A 19,342-nucleotide genomic window follows, 5' to 3' on the forward strand; every position below is an offset into this window, starting at 1 on the left:
TTTTATCCGTGCACTATTTTGTACCGACAGGCATCGGTTATTTGCAAAATACTGGTTCACCAAGTTACACAGATCTTACAAATGTTGACAGTATTTCAAAAATCACATTTGCAAATATCACCACCAATCTCATCAGCAAAGCCTTCTAAGTTTAAGTTGTCAATCACATGGTGATGAGCATCGCTTTCCAAAATTCTACTTCTTACTTGAAAGTCTGAATTTCATCAGATTTAGGCAACAAGTGGTATCAATTGTTTTCCTTAGAGTGACAAGCTCAACTTATTCATCTTTGAGAGAATATCTGCCGAAAAGCCAAGTCTGAATAACCATGCCATTATTTCAAGTAAAAATGGCGTTCCAGGAAAAAAGTGCCCAGTTAACTCAGCTCAGTGATACAAGCGGCTCTCTCCGAGACAAACGTCTTGTGTTAGTATGCAACATGGCTGCTGTGTGCGTACTTCCCGTCTTGCCGTCTAGATTGTTTTTACAAACTTTCTACTCAAAGGATTTAATAAAATTAATAACTTTTACTGCTTTGTCAAGAACGTGCTTCAGTGAAACTTCGAGTGTGTGCTGATGTACAAGGCGGTGGCTGCTGCTGGCTGATGCCACCGCTGGATTTACGCTAAGGCACCAGCACCTTTCCCACCGCTGCTTTGACTCTGCAATGTTAAATGCAGGCACGGTGAAAAGGCAAACAACACCTTGATATTACTATCAGAAGTGGTTTTGACCTTAGGCACTCCCTGAAAGGGTCTCAGCCCCCTATGGGGCCCTCACACCATACTCTGAGAACCACTGGATTCAATTATCACAGTACATATATACACATGTGTTATTATAAAGTTACTAAAAGGAATTCATTTATTTGAAAACACTTGGATGTTTAGAATACAGCCATCTGTGCATGAGAAGTCGGGATAGCGGTTTCCCTCGGAGGGGAAGGACCGGAAGGGGATGTGTGAGGTCCTGCTGATACTTCTTGGTCTGGGTACAAGCTAGACAGAGGTATTCGGTTTGTGAACGTGTACCACACTGTGCACTTCAACATGCATACTTCCAGCATATGTTACGTGGCAATGGACACTTAAAAAATCTGTACTTTTTTGGCCAGAGTAAATCTGTAGGAAGTGTTGCTATTGTCTGAGATGGGGAAGACTCAGAGAAGAGTTAAGTCTGGGACTAGGGGGAGGAGAAAGAGCATAGTGCTTTGCATATGACCAAATAGAGGGAAAAACTGATAGGTCATGAAGAGAGAAGGCATAATTACAGAAGAAACATCCCTACAAGGGGAGAAGGAAAAGAATCCTAAGAGTTAGTACTACTTATTAAAAAGTCAAAAACCTAATGTTTCAAGTTACAGCTCCAAATGTCCTTTTCTATTTTTTTCAAACTGAAACCGTTTTTAATATTCTTTTATTAATTCCTCAAATGGCCTATGCCTATCAACCTTAATTGAATTTCTAGTAATCATTATTTTCAAATTCAGTATTTCATAGCTGATTAAACTATTTCAAGTATTTCAAAGAGCTCTTTCAATTTTTTTCCTTAAGATTTATTTATTTATTTTAGAGAGAAAGAGCGTGTGCATGCATATGCACGTGGAGAGGGGGAGGCCAGAGGGAGAGGGAGAATCTCAAGCAGACTCCCCGCTGAGCGTAGGAGCCTGACTAGGGACTCCATCTCACAACCTTACAACCCTGAGATTATGACCTGAGCTGAAATCAAAAGCTGGCTGCTTAACTAAGTGAGCCACCCAGGTGCCCCTGAGTTCTTTTAATTTTTAAAGAAAACTCCATGTTTCTAAGCTATTAAATAACCCAAAGGACAGTTTTCACTTTGATATGCTTGCTGCAAATCCTTCCTCAACAATTTTGTATTTATAGTGAATGTATATGAGATTCTAGTTACTATTTTTGTGCTTTTCTTAAGTAAAGTTAAAGACTAAGGTACACTTATCACTCAGCTTCTAAGAAACAACATTCCTTAACATGGCTACTAGGAAAGAAAAATAAAAAAGTCATCTACAACTGTGCCCAACTTTGGCAGTTATTAGCCCATTCAGTATCAATTGCTACAGACTTCACAGTTAATGATACTAGCTAGCTTTGAAAAATTGATAGATGTGATGGGCTGGTTATTAAGCAAAATGATCTTTTGGCATATTGGTGACTTGGCTACTTGTTTTGCTCCCATTAACAAGAGATAAAGCAGCAAATGCAGATACAGGAACAAGTTCGGCTCTTCAATGGGGAGAAGATAAGGGGATTCTTGTCTGACTGCTTCTAATTCTTAGCTAAGTTTGAAACAACTTCATGTGCTATGGGTGAGGGCTGAGATGAGCTGTAGGATTTTTAAAGAGAAGGAAGGTATGAAGCTATCTAACTGGAGAGTAGGAAAAGGAGTATCTTAGGGAATGTTGGGTTGGTGCTGGGCGCCCGTCTGAGATGCGAGGTAATGAATGTGAAGGGCAACCTGCCCACACAGTAGTGTGTTTAACGCTAGTAACATAAAGGTTGCTTGAGTATAGGAACAGTTAAGCAAATGGTTCAAAGCTTTGCCAGGTGAGTACAATAAACAGGAGGGTAACAGAGTTAAAGGTGTTTGTAAAATAATGATGGACCACTGCCTAGAAGCTGGAGCAATGATGGATAGTAAAAGTGGCAAGGTTCACAAATTTAAAGTCCCAATGGAACCAAAGAATTGTTGGCATGGGAGTATTAGAGCAAGTCAGCTGTAAGATCAGAGTGGGATGCTTGAGCCGGACATCTTCAGAGGTAACCCGTAACAAGGTGAAGGGTACGACCACAAGAGTAGACAGTATGATTGTGGGAAAGGATGGCTAAGGTGGAATGGAGGAAAAGATCATTACGAAATTAGGTGTCAAGGAACTGAGAGGGGCAAGGACTTGGACAGACCACACATATGAACACTAGAGTCATCAAGAATGCAGCCCTGAGTGAGTGGACAGGAAGACTGTGGACCAGGGTGAAAGTCACCAATGAAGGACAGAGAATGACCAAGAGATCAATAAATGTCAGAAGGGGTCAGGGTATTGTCAAGTCTGATGACATGACCTAGAGAGGGAAGAGAAATGGCTTGAAAGCTGCATAACAGAAAAAGGACACCTACCCCACCCAAAGTACATAAAGCATGAAAGAGGAAAAAAAGAGCGTCTATTTGAGAGGCCTACAGGAAAAAGACTATTGTTACGAAACAGCCAGATTTCAATTAGGGAAAGGATGTGAAAAGAACTTTTCAAAGAGCACTTGAGAACACAGGATATGTGACACCTTCTGGGCACAGCTCCAGAGGATACCATGGAAGGGTTAAAGAATGAAAATTTCCAATTAAGGAGCTCTGAAACTTGTGCTATTAAAGACTCTCTACTGTTACTCTGATAAAAATCTGGAAACAATTTCAAGTTTCATTTTTTATCACTGATTTCTATAAACATCATGCATATGTCCCCCAAACAGTTTTACGACAAAGTTCACATACAAGCACTTACCTCTATTTCTGTAATTTTTTCAGAAGGATTATCAATTAGGAAACGTGCTAAAGTCCCAGGAGTAGTTCTGTAAGTTAGAATGATTGAGTTTTTAGGGTCCTGACACCACTGAATGAAGAGATCCCTTGAAAATCCACATTCCAGGTCGGGCTGGCTGGCGAGTACCACTTTGGGGCTAGGTACCCGAGCCAAGTCAGAAAGACCATGACATAAAGAGAGATGGCGAAACTGAAATGGATTATTTCTTTTGTCTTCAAAACATCTCATCAATTTGTCACTCATCCATTCTACCTAATATGGGGGGAAAGGATGACCATAATTAGAAAATACTAGATTATAACTGTAATGTCTTTCACAAAGTCTAGAAGTTCATGTTCTGTCTTCTTTGAAGTCTTCACCACCAATGGTTCTTTAAACTTGTACCATTCTGATGAGCAGCTTATTTTTTGTTTTGTTCCCCATTAGATCCTCCCACCCCATAGTTCATCCCTAAAAATCCAAATTTGCCTATTTCAGTTACAACTCACCTTAAATCTCACTAAGAAAGCAAAGGTTTATTTTTTTTTAGCATTTTTTAATGGTTTTTTATTATATTATGTTAGTCACCATACAGTACATCCCCAGTTTCCGATGTAAGGCTCGATGATTCATTAGTTGCGTATAACACCCAGTGCACCATGCAATACAAAGTGTAAGTTTTAAATAAATATCTTACCCAAGATTGCAATTTCAAGGGAAAGAGCTTATTCAGAAAGAAGAGAAAAATGGATTCTAACATTTATGTCCTATAAGGTAGGGTCTACTTTTGTCCCCATTTTACAGATTGTGATACCAAGCATTAAAGGAGAAGCAACTTCCCCAATCTGTAAGATGGGGACAAAAACAGAACCTACTTCATAGGGTCTAGAAGGACTAAATGAAATATTCCATGTGAACACACAGAACAAGTGGTTCGCTACCATTATCATCATCAACCTCTTCAACAGAAAAATAAGATCTAAAGGGCAACTAAAACATTGTTTTCCGTAAGTCCAATTTCTGTAGCAAACTTCGGTATTACAAATGACACCATGAAAACAAACCTGGGACTTGGAAAACTCCACCACATTATAGCTGACATTATTGAGGAGTGCCAGTGAGTAGACGCCCAGACCTGCATCTTTAGTTCTCCAGATTTGATCAAGGAGTTGAGCAAGTTCCAAAACTCTGCCTGCAGTGTCCACTGCTATTAAGACATTTCCATCACCTCGAAGTGTTTCCAGGACATTTGCTAGAAAACAAGAATGTAAAATCCACAGAGAATGTAACAATACCTTGCTGCAAAATTAAAGATGACTTTTTCTCCAGTATAAAGACTACAATTTATAAATAAGCAATTATTAGGCTAGGTACACAATTTTTAAAATTCCACTCAGGTTATTACAACTACTTTTTATTCTATGAATGTATCTTCATAGGAGTGAAAAACAATGCCATTTTAATTCTCAATTATTTTTCACTGAAAAAGTGTGAATCAGTGGTCCCCAGCCCTTTTCACCCATAGTACACATAGAAAATGACATTTGTACAGTACGCTGGGGCCAATTATTTTATAACTTTGTTATAAATAATTCCCAAATTTATACACACAAATACACACATTCATACTTTCTCTTTTATACATACACATTTTGTGTGTGTGTATGCCTACACGATAAAATATAGATCAAATTCCCTCTTCCAACCAAAGTTATCTTTAGGAGTGGATTTCCTCGCTCTACATTAAAGTCAGCTTGGAAACATTTGGTAAAACCAAACTCTAGCAAAAACAAACAAAAAAACACAAGAACTGAATACCTTCTTAAAGCGAATACAACACAGTACACAAGCTCTGCTTTTTAAGTAGATGGATGAAAGCAGTGGTTTCAAACATGTTTAAAAGTAGAATCTAACTTTCCTGTTGAAATCCCATGTAGCTTACAAAAAAGGAGTAAGAAGGTAAAGCAGCTGGAGCTAAAGCAGAAGCAATGGGGGATGGCCCAGAGGCTCCTCTTTAGAACCGGGACGACTAGATGAGCGTGCAAGACGCCCGACACCAAAAGCAGTGGACTATTTGCAGCCTCATGGATCTCCTCTGCTCATTTTTCTTTTAGAGTGTAAATTTTTTCTAATAGAGTTCTATGAGCTCTTTATATATTCTGGCATTCCCTAGACATCTACAAGTGAATGCCAGGTAGAGCTAGCTACGTGCTGAATAACAGGGAGAAGTCAATCTCTATCCTTATCCCACAAAAGCTAAATTGAAACCAAATAAAGCATCTTTTTGTACAAAATGATGATATGGTCTCATAATGTTTTCCCAAAAAGATTAGAGTTAGGGGCGCCTGGGTGGCTCAGTTGGTTAAGCATCTGACTCTTGATTTTGGCTATGATCTCAGGGTCCTGAGATTAAGACTTTCGTGGGGCTCCACACTGGGCGTGGAGGCTGTTCAAGATTCTCTCTCTCCCTCTGCCCCTCCCCCACCTCTCCGTCTTTAAAAAAAAAAAAAATTAGAGTTACCAATCTCTCACGACAAGAAAAGTGTTAAACAAAATAGAAGAAACAGTAATTCATACTACCACGCACCTCCATAGAGGATAGTACTATGTAATACGTACTCAGAAGTTGCTCGTCTCTCTGTTTTCTCCTAGGCTGCACGTACGTAGCATTAAAGGAATCTGTGATAAGCAGGGAGGGTCTGCTTAGCATTTCCAGGGAACATCCATTTAAATGGCTATAACAAAGTTGAAGAAGAGGAATATTTTATTGCACTTCAAATAAACTGCTTATCTTACCTAAAAAATTAAAAACTTTCTTTTATAAGATTTTTCCTTCCCTAACTATAAAAGGACACATGCTCATTAATAGGAAATCTAGTAGGTTAAAAAAAAAAAAAAAAAGGAATATTAAGATCTTCCAGAGTACTATCACTCAGAGAAATTGATATAATATTTTGGTATACATCCTTCTAAGCATACAAATACACTTTCCTATGCATATATATACTGATGTATTTCATAAATGCGGCACCTCATGTATATGCCTCTATATTCAGTTTTATACCCTGGTTTTCTCCCATGACACTAAAATTGGTTTCTAAACCTATTTTTTAACAATTGTAAAAACCTCCTACTGTGTATTTTATTTGATCACTTCCCTTTGTTTAGGTTACTTTTCTTGTCATTATAAATAATCTCAAAGAACATTTTCGCAAAAAGCTTCAACTGCATTTCCGACTGTATCTTTAGGACACATTCCTAGAAATTATTTACTACAATATACAATTTTGCTAAATGGCTTTCCAGAAAGATTTAACCATTTTCAGAAAGCTCTCCCTTTTCCAGAAAGGCTCAACCAAAAAGAATGAGCAACTCACTAAATATTTCCTGGAAGAACACTACCATTTAAAAATCATTTTAATAATATTTAATTTTAAAAAGAATTACCATTTAAATTTTTTGACTTTTATAACTTTCGTCCATTTTGTAACTGGCATCTTTTTGATTGGTCAATACCTGGTCTTATACACGTAAGCCTTTAGCCAACATGCTGCAAATATTTTCCCTACTTTACTGTTCTTTAGTTTATTGTGTCAGATGTTTTGAATCTACATATAATCAAATCTATCAAAGTTTTCCTTTGTAACTTTGTCCATTGCCTTTACACTCACAAACTCTTTTTCATATCAGAAATGAGACTCACTCGTATTGTTTCATTTTCTATTTAATTCTAATCTATCTGAAATTTATTTGTTATGTGGTAAAAAAAAAAAAGAAAGAAAAAGAAAAAGAAAGAAAGAAAACACCACCACAAACTTTTTATCAAAATGCTTGAATACCATTTAATTCACTCAAATATCCATACTGCCCTCATTAATCTGTGATTACAAGAGCCTAAAACTTATTAGTCTTATCTATTTCTAAATACACAAAAGATCTTGAGGCTACTGTCATCTCATACAAAATTCTGTGAACTTAATGTACAGAAATTACAAAAGAAGCCTCTATGAAACTAAACACCAAAACAATTTTATAGTAATGCTGTGAGTACAAAATGAAGTATTTAAAATTACCACTACTGTGTCCCCTTTTAAAAGGAGTCTGACTTTAAATATAGTTATATCATAATTACTAACTTTACCAAAAAAAAAAAAAGCCACCCACAAAGTCCCTTTAAATACCAGGTCAAGTAGCATATAAAATATAATTTTACATAGTAAAATTAATCTCCTTTGCAACATCTCCAGGGAGATATCTGTTTTACAAAGTGGATATTTACATGTCAATTTGTAAAATACGTTATCTCTTATATCAAAGTTTCCCCTTACAATGCAAAAAATTCACTATTTGAGGCTTTTAAGTAGTTCTAGATTTCTAGTTAAAAAAAAAAAAGAACTCTTTAATTTTCCCTCCAAAGAATGAAACAATAGCAACTGCATTCCATTAGCTTTTATCTTGATATACCTACATCTCCCTCTTGTGGTTAAAGTCAACTGCGTAAACAATTTCTTCTTCTCCATCTTTGACTATTTTCCATATTGTTCCACCTATCATATGACCAGCGGGCAGAGGTGTGATAGACAAGCCATGTCCTTTACCTATGTCAGTAAGACAGTGACAACACTCAGATTTCTTTTACAAGCCGAGAGAAAGCTTATTTATAAACTACTTTTATTATCTAATATATGCAGTGATACAAAATCCCAAAGTAAAAAGGCAAACAGTGAAAATGCAAGTCTCACTCTCCTGGGCCCCAGCTACTCCATTCCCTCACTGTAGACAAACACTCTTGTTTTGCTATGAAATCTTACATATCTGTGTTCATAAACTGAAATATTACAAAGAGATTGGATTTAAAAGCCAGCGCCCTATTAAATTACTTAGTATGAATGGATAAATTTGAACATTTATATGGTACACAATCATCCAATGTTTCCATTTTTGCTAACCTCTAAACTGACAGAGTAACAATTCAAATCTCATGGTAAAAAATGTATCCTACGTAAAAAATGAAGTACAAGCCAAACTGCTGTGACTTTACTTCTTGACAAGATCATCAGAGTCCGCCGTGGCACCAGTTTCTCAATTTCGACGCAAGGCTTCGTACTTAATACATCTCTCTCCATACGTGAGAAATCTATTCGTAACAGGGGACCTTCTGACCTCAATAAATAATAAACTTCTTAATACCCAATTCTAGAATTCAGTTATCTTCTACTATGCTGCCATGGCACTGCATTTCCTTCAAGACTTCAATCACTACATTTAGTCATCTGAGCCCCTCACCCTAACCGTGTACTTCAAGAACGAGGGCCTGGCACGTTACCTGTGCCCATCACATACAGTGAACACTAAATAAGTCTTTCCCAAGTTAAATGTGAAAAAGGCTTCAGCTATTAACATTGTGTTAGTATTTAGTTTGGAATATTTTAAAATCCAAATGACTTGGGAGAAGTTCAGAGTTCCAAATCAGAACATGCTAATTTCTTTTTCAGACCACAGGGCCTATGATTTTTACTACCAACACCCCTTGCACTTTTCAAGGTCGGTTAAACCCCATTTTTTACCTTTCAAATTCACAATCTGAGAGAATTTTAACTGTTGTATTTTATCAAAGGCTGCATCCACATCATCTAACGTAAAGAGTGTAAAGTCTTCTGTATTGTGTCGAGACTGAAAGAAGAACACAAATCAGAGGTCAAACATGATCACAGCAGGAGTGTAAAAAGCGTTTTTTAATTGCTTGAGTTACCTGGTAAAGATCATACATGAACATCTGCCCCATTTTATAAACAGGAATGGTCGCGTAGATAGCACAGTTCAGACCCAACTTCCCAACGGCGTACGGGAGGGCACCGAGATGAAGGGGATCGGGGTGGGACAACAGTACCGCATCAATTTGGTGAACGTGCCTAGGAGAACATGATCAAAATGCCTTCTCAATTTCTCCAATCTTGGTTTTTTTTTTTTAATAATAATTTTTTATTATGTTATGTTAGTCACCATACAGTACATCCCTAGTTTTTGATGAAAAGTTCCATGATTCATTACTTGCGTATAACACCCAGTGCACCATGCAATACGTGCCCTCCTTACTACCCATGACCGGCCTATCCCATTCCCCCACCCCCCTTCCCTCTGAGGCCCTCAGTTTGTTTCCCAGAGTCCACAGTCTCTCTTGGTTCATTCCCCCTTCTGATTACCACCCCTTCCTTCTTCCCTTTCTTCTCCTACCGATCTTCCTACTTCTTATGTTCCATAAATGAGTGAAGCCATATAAGAGTAAAGACTAGGCTGGGGTAAAAGAGCAAAAGAGCTAAAATTATGATACCTATCAGTATGAGTTATTACTACCCCCATCCTGCATAGATACCAAAAGTATGGTATGTGTTGCACAAAACAAATGATGTCTATACACATAAAAAAAAAGAAAAGAAAAAGAGAACGAATAGATTCACACATAAGTTGATTCTGAAAGGCTATTTCACATACTATTAATTCAAGTTCAAGAACTCAACTTGAAATTTCAGAAATTGTTAGGGAGAAGATATTTAAATGGCCACATATTTATTATGGATTTTTGCCTCTGCTTTTTACCATGGTGACTGACAGCACATTCACTATAGTGAAACTTTAATTAATAAAGCATATGCTCTCACTGACAAAAGAAATTAGAAAAAAAAATGTCTTGCTACAAGTTCTAAGCTTTTACCTATTTAAGTTCTCTTTCCTTCCATAATTAGTATAAAACTACAGCATAACTGGATTTTTCTTTGATGGATTAGTACCCTTTGTATTTTATGGTCATTATTCTGGGCACCAAAGCTCAATATGGAGGATGAAAAGAGATAGAAAGTAAGCTAACGTGATCTCATGGCAGACCTTCCACATGGAGGGTTTTTCCTCCCTTCAAATTCTTATACCCTTATTCTTCTCTAAAATTACGGTGCAAAAATCTCTACTGAGATCCATTAGTCAATTAACACTTAACATTTTACTGAATTTCAATAAACACAGCTCATATTGCAATCAAAACTTTACAAATGGAAACAGTCACTGGCTCTTTGGCGTAAGTAAAACTAAGTCTTTTACTATAAATTAAAATAGAGCAAAGAAAGCAAACACTGTGTATCATCAAAATGGTATTACAGTGTAGAAAAGAGAAGCTGAGTTAATAAAAGTCTAGATATATGAAAAGTAACTTACTTCCTCAGGGAATCTATAATATCCATAGAAAAGTGCTCATCCCAGCCACAGTCCAACAGAAATCGAAACTCATCAACTTGCAGAAGATAGCAAAGAGCAGACTCTTCTTGAACCCCAGAGAGGGTAGTTAATTTGATAATAGATGTCATTTTGATCCAAAAACAACCGAGAAAGTCTTTTCAAAAGAAATAAAAATATAATTAAACATACATCATAGTCTAACAAACATAACGTACAAATTAATATTATAGCAAGGTTTTTTTTTTTAAGATTTTATTTATTTATTTGACAGGAGGGAGAAAGAACACAAGCAGGGGGAGCAGAAGGCCAAGGGAGAGGGAGAAGCAGGCTCCCTGCTCTGCAGGGAGCCCAATGTGGGGCTCAATCCTAGGACCCCAGGATCATGACCTGAGCTGAAGGCAGACGCTTAACCCACTGAGATACCCAGCAGCCCCTCAAGTTTCTAAGTGGGCGGAAATTCTATAAACATAGAAAAGAAACACTATTTTTTTAAGGTTGGTCTCCTTATATTTTTCCAGAATTTATTTTTTTAAATTTAACATTTTTTAAAAATATATTTATTTTTATTATGTTCAGTTAGCCAACATACAGTAACATCATTAGTTTCTGATGTAGTGTTCAACGATTCATTTGTTGCATATAACACCCAGCGCTCATCACAACACGTGCCCTCCTTAATACCCTTCACCTGGCTACCCCATGCCCCCCCACCTGAAATCCTCAGTTTGTTTCCCAGAGTCCATAGTCTCTCAAGATTGAAAGCAAACACTTTAAAGAGCTATTTCCATCATTGCTAAGGTTCAAAGTACAAACACGATCTTACACACTTGCTTACAATGCGTCCTTCAGTGGCTCCCCAGTGTGGCTTAATGAAAAGCAGTAGACTTTAGAATCAGACAGTTTCAGATTTGAAACTACTACTAGGTGGTTCTAAGCAATTACTTAACCTTTCCTCAGTTACATAGCCTGGCCTATAAACATGAGTATGAATAATACACATAAAAAGGGTACCTTGGCACACTTAAGCATCCAAATCTTGGTTTCGGCTCAGGTAGAGATCTCAGGGTCATGACATAGAGACCTGCATTCGGCTCTGTGCTCAGCATAGAATCTACTTAAGACTTTCCCTCTGCTCCTCTCCACCTTCCCCACTCCCCCCACTCCCCAGTGCCCGCTCTCTCTCCCCCTCTCTCTACAATCAATCAATCAATCTTATGGGGCACCTGGGTGGCTCAGTCGGTTAAGCATCTGCCTTTGGCTCAGGTCGCAATCCCAGGATCCTGGATCTAGCTCTGTATGGGGCTCCCTGCAGAGCGGGGAGCCTGCTTCTCCATCTCTTCCCTGCTCGTGCTTTCTCTCACTATCTCTGTCGCTATCTCTGTCTCTCAAATAAATAAAATCTTTAAAAATAAATAAATTAAATCTTTAATAATAATACACATAAAAAGGATGCTGGAAGATTTCAAATAATATGTAAATCACCTAGAAAAGAGACTACCAGTTTCCTCAATAAACATGATGAATTAATGAACTCATTCTTAAAGGTGAATTTGTGCTTCCTTTATTTTTATCTGTAATGGCAATGATTTCATTGCATTACAATGATTAGCTTTCATGTCTCTCTCTCTATTAGACCAGTGGTCCTTAAATAAATAGTGCCCCTTCAGAATCTGATAAAAAGCTCTGGACTGTTCCTTCTCCCATGGGTCGTCAAAAAACAAATAAGGTGCACATACACATAGAAATCCACATACTTTTCAAGTGTTGAATGTTAAAAACGCTTGTACTGTAAGGTAAGCAACTAAAAAATAGAGTTAGAATCTTTTTTTTTTTTTTAAGATTTTATTTGTCAGAGAAAGAGAGCAGGAGCAAGGGAGAGAGGCAGAGGGAGAAGCAGGCTCCCCGCCGAGCAAGGAGCCCCATGTGGGACTCGATCCCAGGACCCTGGGATGATGACCTGAGCTGAAGGGAGATGCTTAACCGACTGAGCCACCCACGTGTCCCTAGAGGTAGAATCTTATGTTTGCAAATCCTAAAAGAGAACCTGACACACAGTAGGTGCTCAACATATATTCGATGGAATTTATGTTGGGATGCCTACTGTATATATTTCAAGAAGATATAACATGAACACATCTATTGGGATTGAAGACCTAGAACTGCATGCTATTAAACAGATGTTACAAACACATTCATTAGCAAAGTACAGCCCCAGAGCAACATTTCAGATCTTAGCTCCTTGAAGTAAATTAGCCTTCCCTGGCCAACTATGCAAGTAGGAGAGGTCACACATACCTGATGATCTCCTACCAGCTGCCCAAGGTCCTACCAACAAGCTCCGGGAAACTGTCACCTTTCATGACAGGCTGTCAGGAGACCAATCCCAGCACAGCTTGCATTCTTTTTCTCCCCAGACACAGCCAAAGACCCAAGACTCCTGGGTTGTCCCTTATCACTAATATGCTCATCTGCCAGTCGGATCCACTCCTCTACTTTCTATCCCTCCCAAGTCCTTTCAGTACGCCCTCTGGAACGACGCTGCTTACCGTCACCCGTAACCGCACCTTTTCCCTGAAGGTTCTCTTTGTCTGGCAATCTTCACAGGAACTGTTTCTCCTGCAGCATTCTCAAGGTTTTTTTCCTTGTACCCCTGTACCTCCAAAGCAAGACATATGTGTTCCTTGCTCCTCACTGCAGCTTCCAAACCAGATCTTCTTCCTCCTCCAAATACGCCAGGGCCTCTCAGCTGTTTCACTATGAGCCTTCCCGCTTTCCTCCTCACTGCTAGAATCAGTTAATCGGACCTCACTCACTGAGGACTTCAGTTCCTGACTCGGTCCTCATCAGTAACTTCGCTACTTACTGACTCTAGTTCCCTGACTTTCTCAATTCCAATAACTTCATCTCACTTCAGCTCCCCCACCACCGCGGTTATGCCCTGGACCTCATCACCCCTGAGGTGTACCATTTCCAAATGTTCACCTTCCGGCGTCTCCTGCTCTCACGCCCGCCTTGCTTACTCAGTAACCCCACTGCGAAAATCCTTCAGCCTCACCGAATCTCTAATCCACCGACCACTCTTTCACCCTCTCCTGTCTCCATTCATGCCCTTCCTGTTGATCCACAAGCCATCATGAGTATCTTGCAGATCAAGTGTCTGGCTGCTGTGCTCCTTCCTTGCACCAGCCTGGCAAAACTCCAACCCCAACTGACTCCAATCCTTCACTTTGCCTATTCCAGAAACTGAATGTTACCAGAGAAAAAACAATCCCACGACTGTGCTATTTGCTCTTTTAAATTCATGGTCAAAAATCTCAAATGGAAAAAAAATATGTATGTATATCAAATGGGCACTAAGCACTACCCACCAATCTGAGTTTTTGTAGTAGGCTATCTCGGAGACTGATTTCACATTGCCCCTTCTCTGCTCAAGCATCATGCATCACTCCCTCCACTCTACTCTCAGCTGACAATCTCACCTCATTCTCAATTAGAAAACAAAGTCATCAGATAGTAACCCATTTTCCAATCCCAACTCTATTAACATATCTGCATGTACACTGTTGTGTCTCTGATTACATGGAAACAATAGCCCTGCCCTCATCCAAGGCCAGTCCCCAGGAGTACTCTGGATCCCACTCTCATTTTTTTACCTTCTAGAGGACTGAACCTCTTCAGTCATTCCCTTTTCCCTGCATCACCCATGAATCATTGATGTACCATTCTTATTAGCATATGCAGATCCTCCAGAATTTCCCAATTTAAAAGAACCCTCTCTTAATCCTACAATCCCCCGCAAGTACTTCATCATTTCTATGTTCCCCTTTCACAGCAAAAGTTCTCAGAATACGTGTCCACAAATGTGTCTCCACTTTCTTGCCTCCCATTCAGACTTGCAAAGCTGGCCTCTTTCTCCACCAGCCCACCAGAAGTGCTTTCACCAAGGTCACTGACCAACCTCTATGCAATTTAAGCCAATGGGCATTTACTTCTCTGGCCTCAACTGGGAGAAATCATAGCAGCATTCAGTAAAATTAAGTGTTCGGCTCACTTGAAATGCTCTCCTCCCTTGGCTTCTTTGTCAACCCTCTCCTGGTTTTCCTTGTATCAACCTGGTCACTCCCCCATCTCCTCTGATAGTTACGTTCTTTCTTCAACCTCTAAATGTGGCAGCGCTCTTCAGTAGGACTTTTTTTTCTTTCCAGGTAATCTCACCAGTTCCACAGCTATAAATACCATCTGATCTCTGATGGCATCATCCTTGAATCCTTCCTTTACTTTGTATCCCACATAATCTATCAGTAAGTGCTACATTTTTACCTCCATCCTAGTTCTCGAATTTTCTTCTATCTCCACTATCACTAAGATCTCTAGCTAGTTCCTATATTTTTTTCCCTGCCTCAAATTTATTCTGAGATGATTCTCTAACAACCCTAAAGTCCTTCCCTGTTACATCCTGTAACATCATTCCATTTCCTTCAAAATACTTACTGCTCTCTATACCTGCTATTTATTTACTTGCTTTGCCCACCCCCATCTCTCCTCCTCATCCCAGCACTAAATTATGGACTCCACATCTATTTTGGTCACAGTTATCCTCCAATGCCTCCATAGTGCCTAACACATAGTGGGAGGGTCAATAAAAGCTTCTTGAATGACTGAAGCATGGCAAGTGTCAAATGAGCTTTGGGCCCTTTCCACACCATTAACAGTTAGCTATTTATATGCACTTCCCCTTGCTTGGGAGAGCTCTCTTGAGTGCAAGACCAGGCTTGATCCATTTTTGTTTCCTTACTATATTAGCACATGTTTTAAACACACGACAGTTGTTCAGTAAAGAACTGATGAAACAAATAAGTTAAAATTAAAAATACATTGACTTGGCACGTTCCTATTTGTAAGGTATGAGAAATACAAAGATATTAATTCTCCATTTGATGAAAAACACTTGTAAATACAATTCTGGAAAGGATCTAAAAAAAATGCTCCCTGCCGAAAAGCTTTCTGTATGACAATTATATTAAAATGGCCTAAGAGAAACTCTGTTTTACCCAAATTCACCTTAACTTCCCCTTTCTTTACTTAGGTTATGAACTGAAAATACAAACGATCTTGCAGACAGAAGTGAATGAGTTCATGTTAAAGCTTTTTGCACACAGACCCAGATTTCAAGAGATGAAAAGATATTTTTAATATAATTGCTCATAACATACTAAAGTTGTATCTTTATTAGACACATTCATTACTTACTGATATCTCAGTTGTATATAGGATGAAACACCATGAATTCAAGGGAAGAGTTCTTTATAAATCTAAAAAATAAAGAAATGAGAGTGTGATGAATGTGGTATAGCAGATTTACCTCTGTTTTTAATTACGGTGTTTAACTTCTATGTCTTGCCATAAGATGAACACCATGAGCAGCAGCAAGTAGTATAATAAATGGTCCTTAAAGAAATTTGTCATAATTTTAGGAAGCCAAAGCTTACATAAAAAAAAGATAATAAAAGGATAATAAAAGACAAAAATAATAATGTACCAAATTGGTCATAATCAGGAGTTAAATATGCAGTTTAGGAAATAAGATTTTAAAAACTGACATTAGCTTATGTTACTGAGAATCATAAAAGAGGTGGGATCTTAAATTACTTGTTAAGGATTAGAAGGACCTGAGTAGAGAGAGACAAAAAGAAAAGGAATTCAAAACAGGGGAATGACATGATCAAAGGCACATGAAAACTGACAAGAGGTTTAGTGGAAAAATCAGCTGGGCACACTTTCATATAAGCAAAAAATGAAAGAAAAGGCCTAATGAATAGAAAAGGGCCACATAATGGAAGGTCTTGGACTCTGGACCTAGTTCTTCAGGCAACAGAGAAACATTTTAAGATCCATTACAAAGTAAGATGATATAAGACAGGAAATTCTGTATATTAGGAAAATTAGCTGGTGTGTATGATTGATTAGATAAGACAGAGAAAGGAGATAAAAAGGAAGAGTATTTAGCAGACCACTTCCTCCTTCCAACTTTGCTGGTTCTATTTAAAAACTAAATTCCTTTAGCCTCAAATATACTTTAGAATTCTATGACATGATTTCATTAGTCCTTATCTAAGTAACCAAGGCTTGAAACGCTACATTTGATTCCTTCCTTACTTCTTCTTCTTGAAGTCTGTTACCAACTCCTGATTATTTTTTCTTCAAAATGCCTCACCTATGTATCATCCCCTTTCCCTTCCTACCACCAGTACCTTAAAGTAGGGCCTCATTGGCTTATATTTGGGTTTCCCTGTTTCTCTTCCTCCATCCTTTCCTCCCTTCGTCTCAACCTAAACATTACTGTCAGATTAATCTTTTAAAACACCCCTCCACATATTAACCCTTGCTCAGAAATCTCTGAAGGCTTCTTACTGCTTGAAAAAACAAAACCCTGAATGTCTTAACTGGAATGGAAGGCACCAGCAAGCTGCTCTGACATCACTGCTCACCACTGCCTCAAGGCCCAGCTCAAACCGCATCTCCTTAAAAAATTCCTTTATCTAGTGTAGACTAGTCTAGATTACATTGGCTCTGCCCAACAAAAATATAACGCAAGCCATGAATGTAATTAAAAATTTTCTCATAGCCACATTGAAAAGCTTTACAGGTGAAATTAATTTTAATATACTTTATTTAACCCAACATATTCAAAATATTATCATTTCAGTATGCAACCATGATTAATTATTGAGATATTTTACATCACTTTTCATACCACATCTTTGAAATCCAGTGTGTATTTTATATTTTCAGCACATCTCCAATCAATCTAACCACAATTTCAAGTGCTCAACAGCTACCTGCAGCTTGTGGCCACTGTAACAGCACAAACTAGACTCTAAAATCAATGCTTTGTACTGCACAGCCTTGTGCTCTGCCACTCCTTAAGGTGCAAGTTGGCACCATTCTATTTGTATGTACATATCTTAGGCTTGATTTTAATGATATCACCAACCTAAAGTTAGTCTCCTGGACCAAAAACTCTGAAGTCACCCTCCGTCCACCAAACTGCTGCCGTCCGTTGAATCCTAATTGACATTTCAGAAACATCTCTCACACCCTTCACAATCCTATTTCAATTGAGGCAATCTTTACCTTATCTCAATAGCTACAATTTCCTTTCATCTAGTTTTCCTGTGTTCCAAATTGATCCTCCATACAGCTGTCAGAGACCACCCTGAAAAAACAAATATACTCATGCCCTTTCTTTGTGCAAAGTATGCACCTTCCAACAAATCAATCTAAACTCCTCAGCTGGAAATCAAGGTCCTTCACAAGCTGTTCTCAATCTCCCTCTTCCTTCACCACCCACCCTTGTACTGCATGCTCAAGCACATTTATCTTCCCACTGTCCTTCAGTATGCCACAACTGCTCAAGTCTCTGCATCCAGGAGTGACCTTCTCCTGAGCCTCGTAAATTCCTTTTGACCCTTCAAGACCCAGCTGAAATATGTATTCCTTTATGAAGCTTTTTTGGTGGCCTCAGGAGGGTTTTTTTATTTTTCACCTAGCACAAACTGAGCACCAAGAATATTTGCTGAATGGATGCTGAATGTATAGGCGAAGGGCAAAAGCGATCATCTTTGTATCGCCAAATTCAAGCACAGCACTCAAAGCAACATACGTGTGTGCTTAAAGAATGAACCCGAACCAGATCATCAATTCCTTCCTGACAGATACTACTTCATCTCCATTACTTCTTAGGGTTACTTGCTCTCTCAATAATGACCTTGCCTGTTGGTGACAGCTAAAGGGAACTATGCAAAATCCAAGGGAAAACGAAGGAATCTAGGTTGGCCCTCGAGCTCACGGAGTCCAAAAAGTCTCTTCCTGGTCAGTTCGGAAGAGAACTGCTTTCGTTAAAAAAATCACAGGGGTTGTAAGATAAAAAATTAGGGGATGGGCAATTGATAACTCATGTTCGGCTGGTGACAGGAGGCCAGACGTGCCGGGGTTAAGGCTAGTCTGACCTCCTGTTTACTTAAGAGCAAGTAAAACAGAGTGATGGAAGCGCTGGAAGGCAAAGGGGGGCTGGAGGGCTGGGGCGCGGGGAGCAACGGGGGGAGTGGGAGAAGCGGAAGGCAGAGACCATTTTAATAAGGCACGGTAACATCTTAAAAGGTCCCTGAAATCGACTAAGAAAAAAAGAACGCCTACTTTGTGCCCAGTGTTTGGCAGCCTCGTGGTCTCTGAGGCCAAGACAACGGAAGACCCCCAGCGAGGAGGCTAAAAACACGTCAACCACGAGGGCCAAAGGCGCCAAAGCTAGCGTCGGATTAACTCCTCCAGCGCCGAGACTGAAAGGTCACCGGGAATCAGCAAAAAAGACGGAAGGAGAACCCAGGAGTGAATCGTACGGACTGCCACAAAGGCCGGGAGCTTTAGACCCACGGAGAAATCACTTCTCTCTCCCTCGATAAGCACTTCTGCCAGGCCCGGCCAGGACAGTCGCCGCCGAAACCCCAGGAGCACATGCCCAGAGCAGACCCGGACAAGGTGGAGCCAGGGTCTCCCTGAGGGCCGAGGACGCCCCCTCCCCCATCCAAA

At 39.2% G+C, this 19,342-nt stretch overlaps 1 protein-coding gene across 2 annotated transcripts in view; it reads right to left on the bottom strand.

Moving 5' to 3' along the window:
• The window catches only part of CPSF2 (cleavage and polyadenylation specific factor 2), a 33,100-nt gene that overhangs the window by 13,548 nt on the left and 210 nt on the right, over positions 1–19,342 (bottom strand). The window contains exons 1-9 of one of the 2 annotated variants that reach the window (XM_057318675.1): positions 17,751–19,271; positions 16,007–16,068; positions 10,736–10,910; positions 9,282–9,441; positions 9,097–9,202; positions 7,998–8,127; positions 6,149–6,264; positions 4,594–4,781; positions 3,512–3,802 (exon numbers count right to left, since the gene is read on the bottom strand). In XM_057318675.1, coding sequence (XP_057174658.1) covers positions 3,512–3,802; positions 4,594–4,781; positions 6,149–6,264; positions 7,998–8,127; positions 9,097–9,202; positions 9,282–9,441; positions 10,736–10,884 — 1,140 coding nt within the window. In that variant the 5' untranslated portion in view covers positions 10,885–10,910; positions 16,007–16,068; positions 17,751–19,271. Of the gene's footprint in view, positions 1–3,511; positions 3,803–4,593; positions 4,782–6,148; positions 6,265–7,997; positions 8,128–9,096; positions 9,203–9,281; positions 9,442–10,735; positions 10,911–16,006; positions 16,069–17,750; positions 19,272–19,342 lie in introns of those variants that run through there. The other variant, XM_026515426.4, reaches the window with a different exon arrangement.

Source organism: Ursus arctos, unplaced genomic scaffold (assembly GCF_023065955.2).
Source record: "Ursus arctos isolate Adak ecotype North America unplaced genomic scaffold, UrsArc2.0 scaffold_25, whole genome shotgun sequence".
Lineage (NCBI taxonomy): Eukaryota > Metazoa > Chordata > Mammalia > Carnivora > Ursidae > Ursus > Ursus arctos.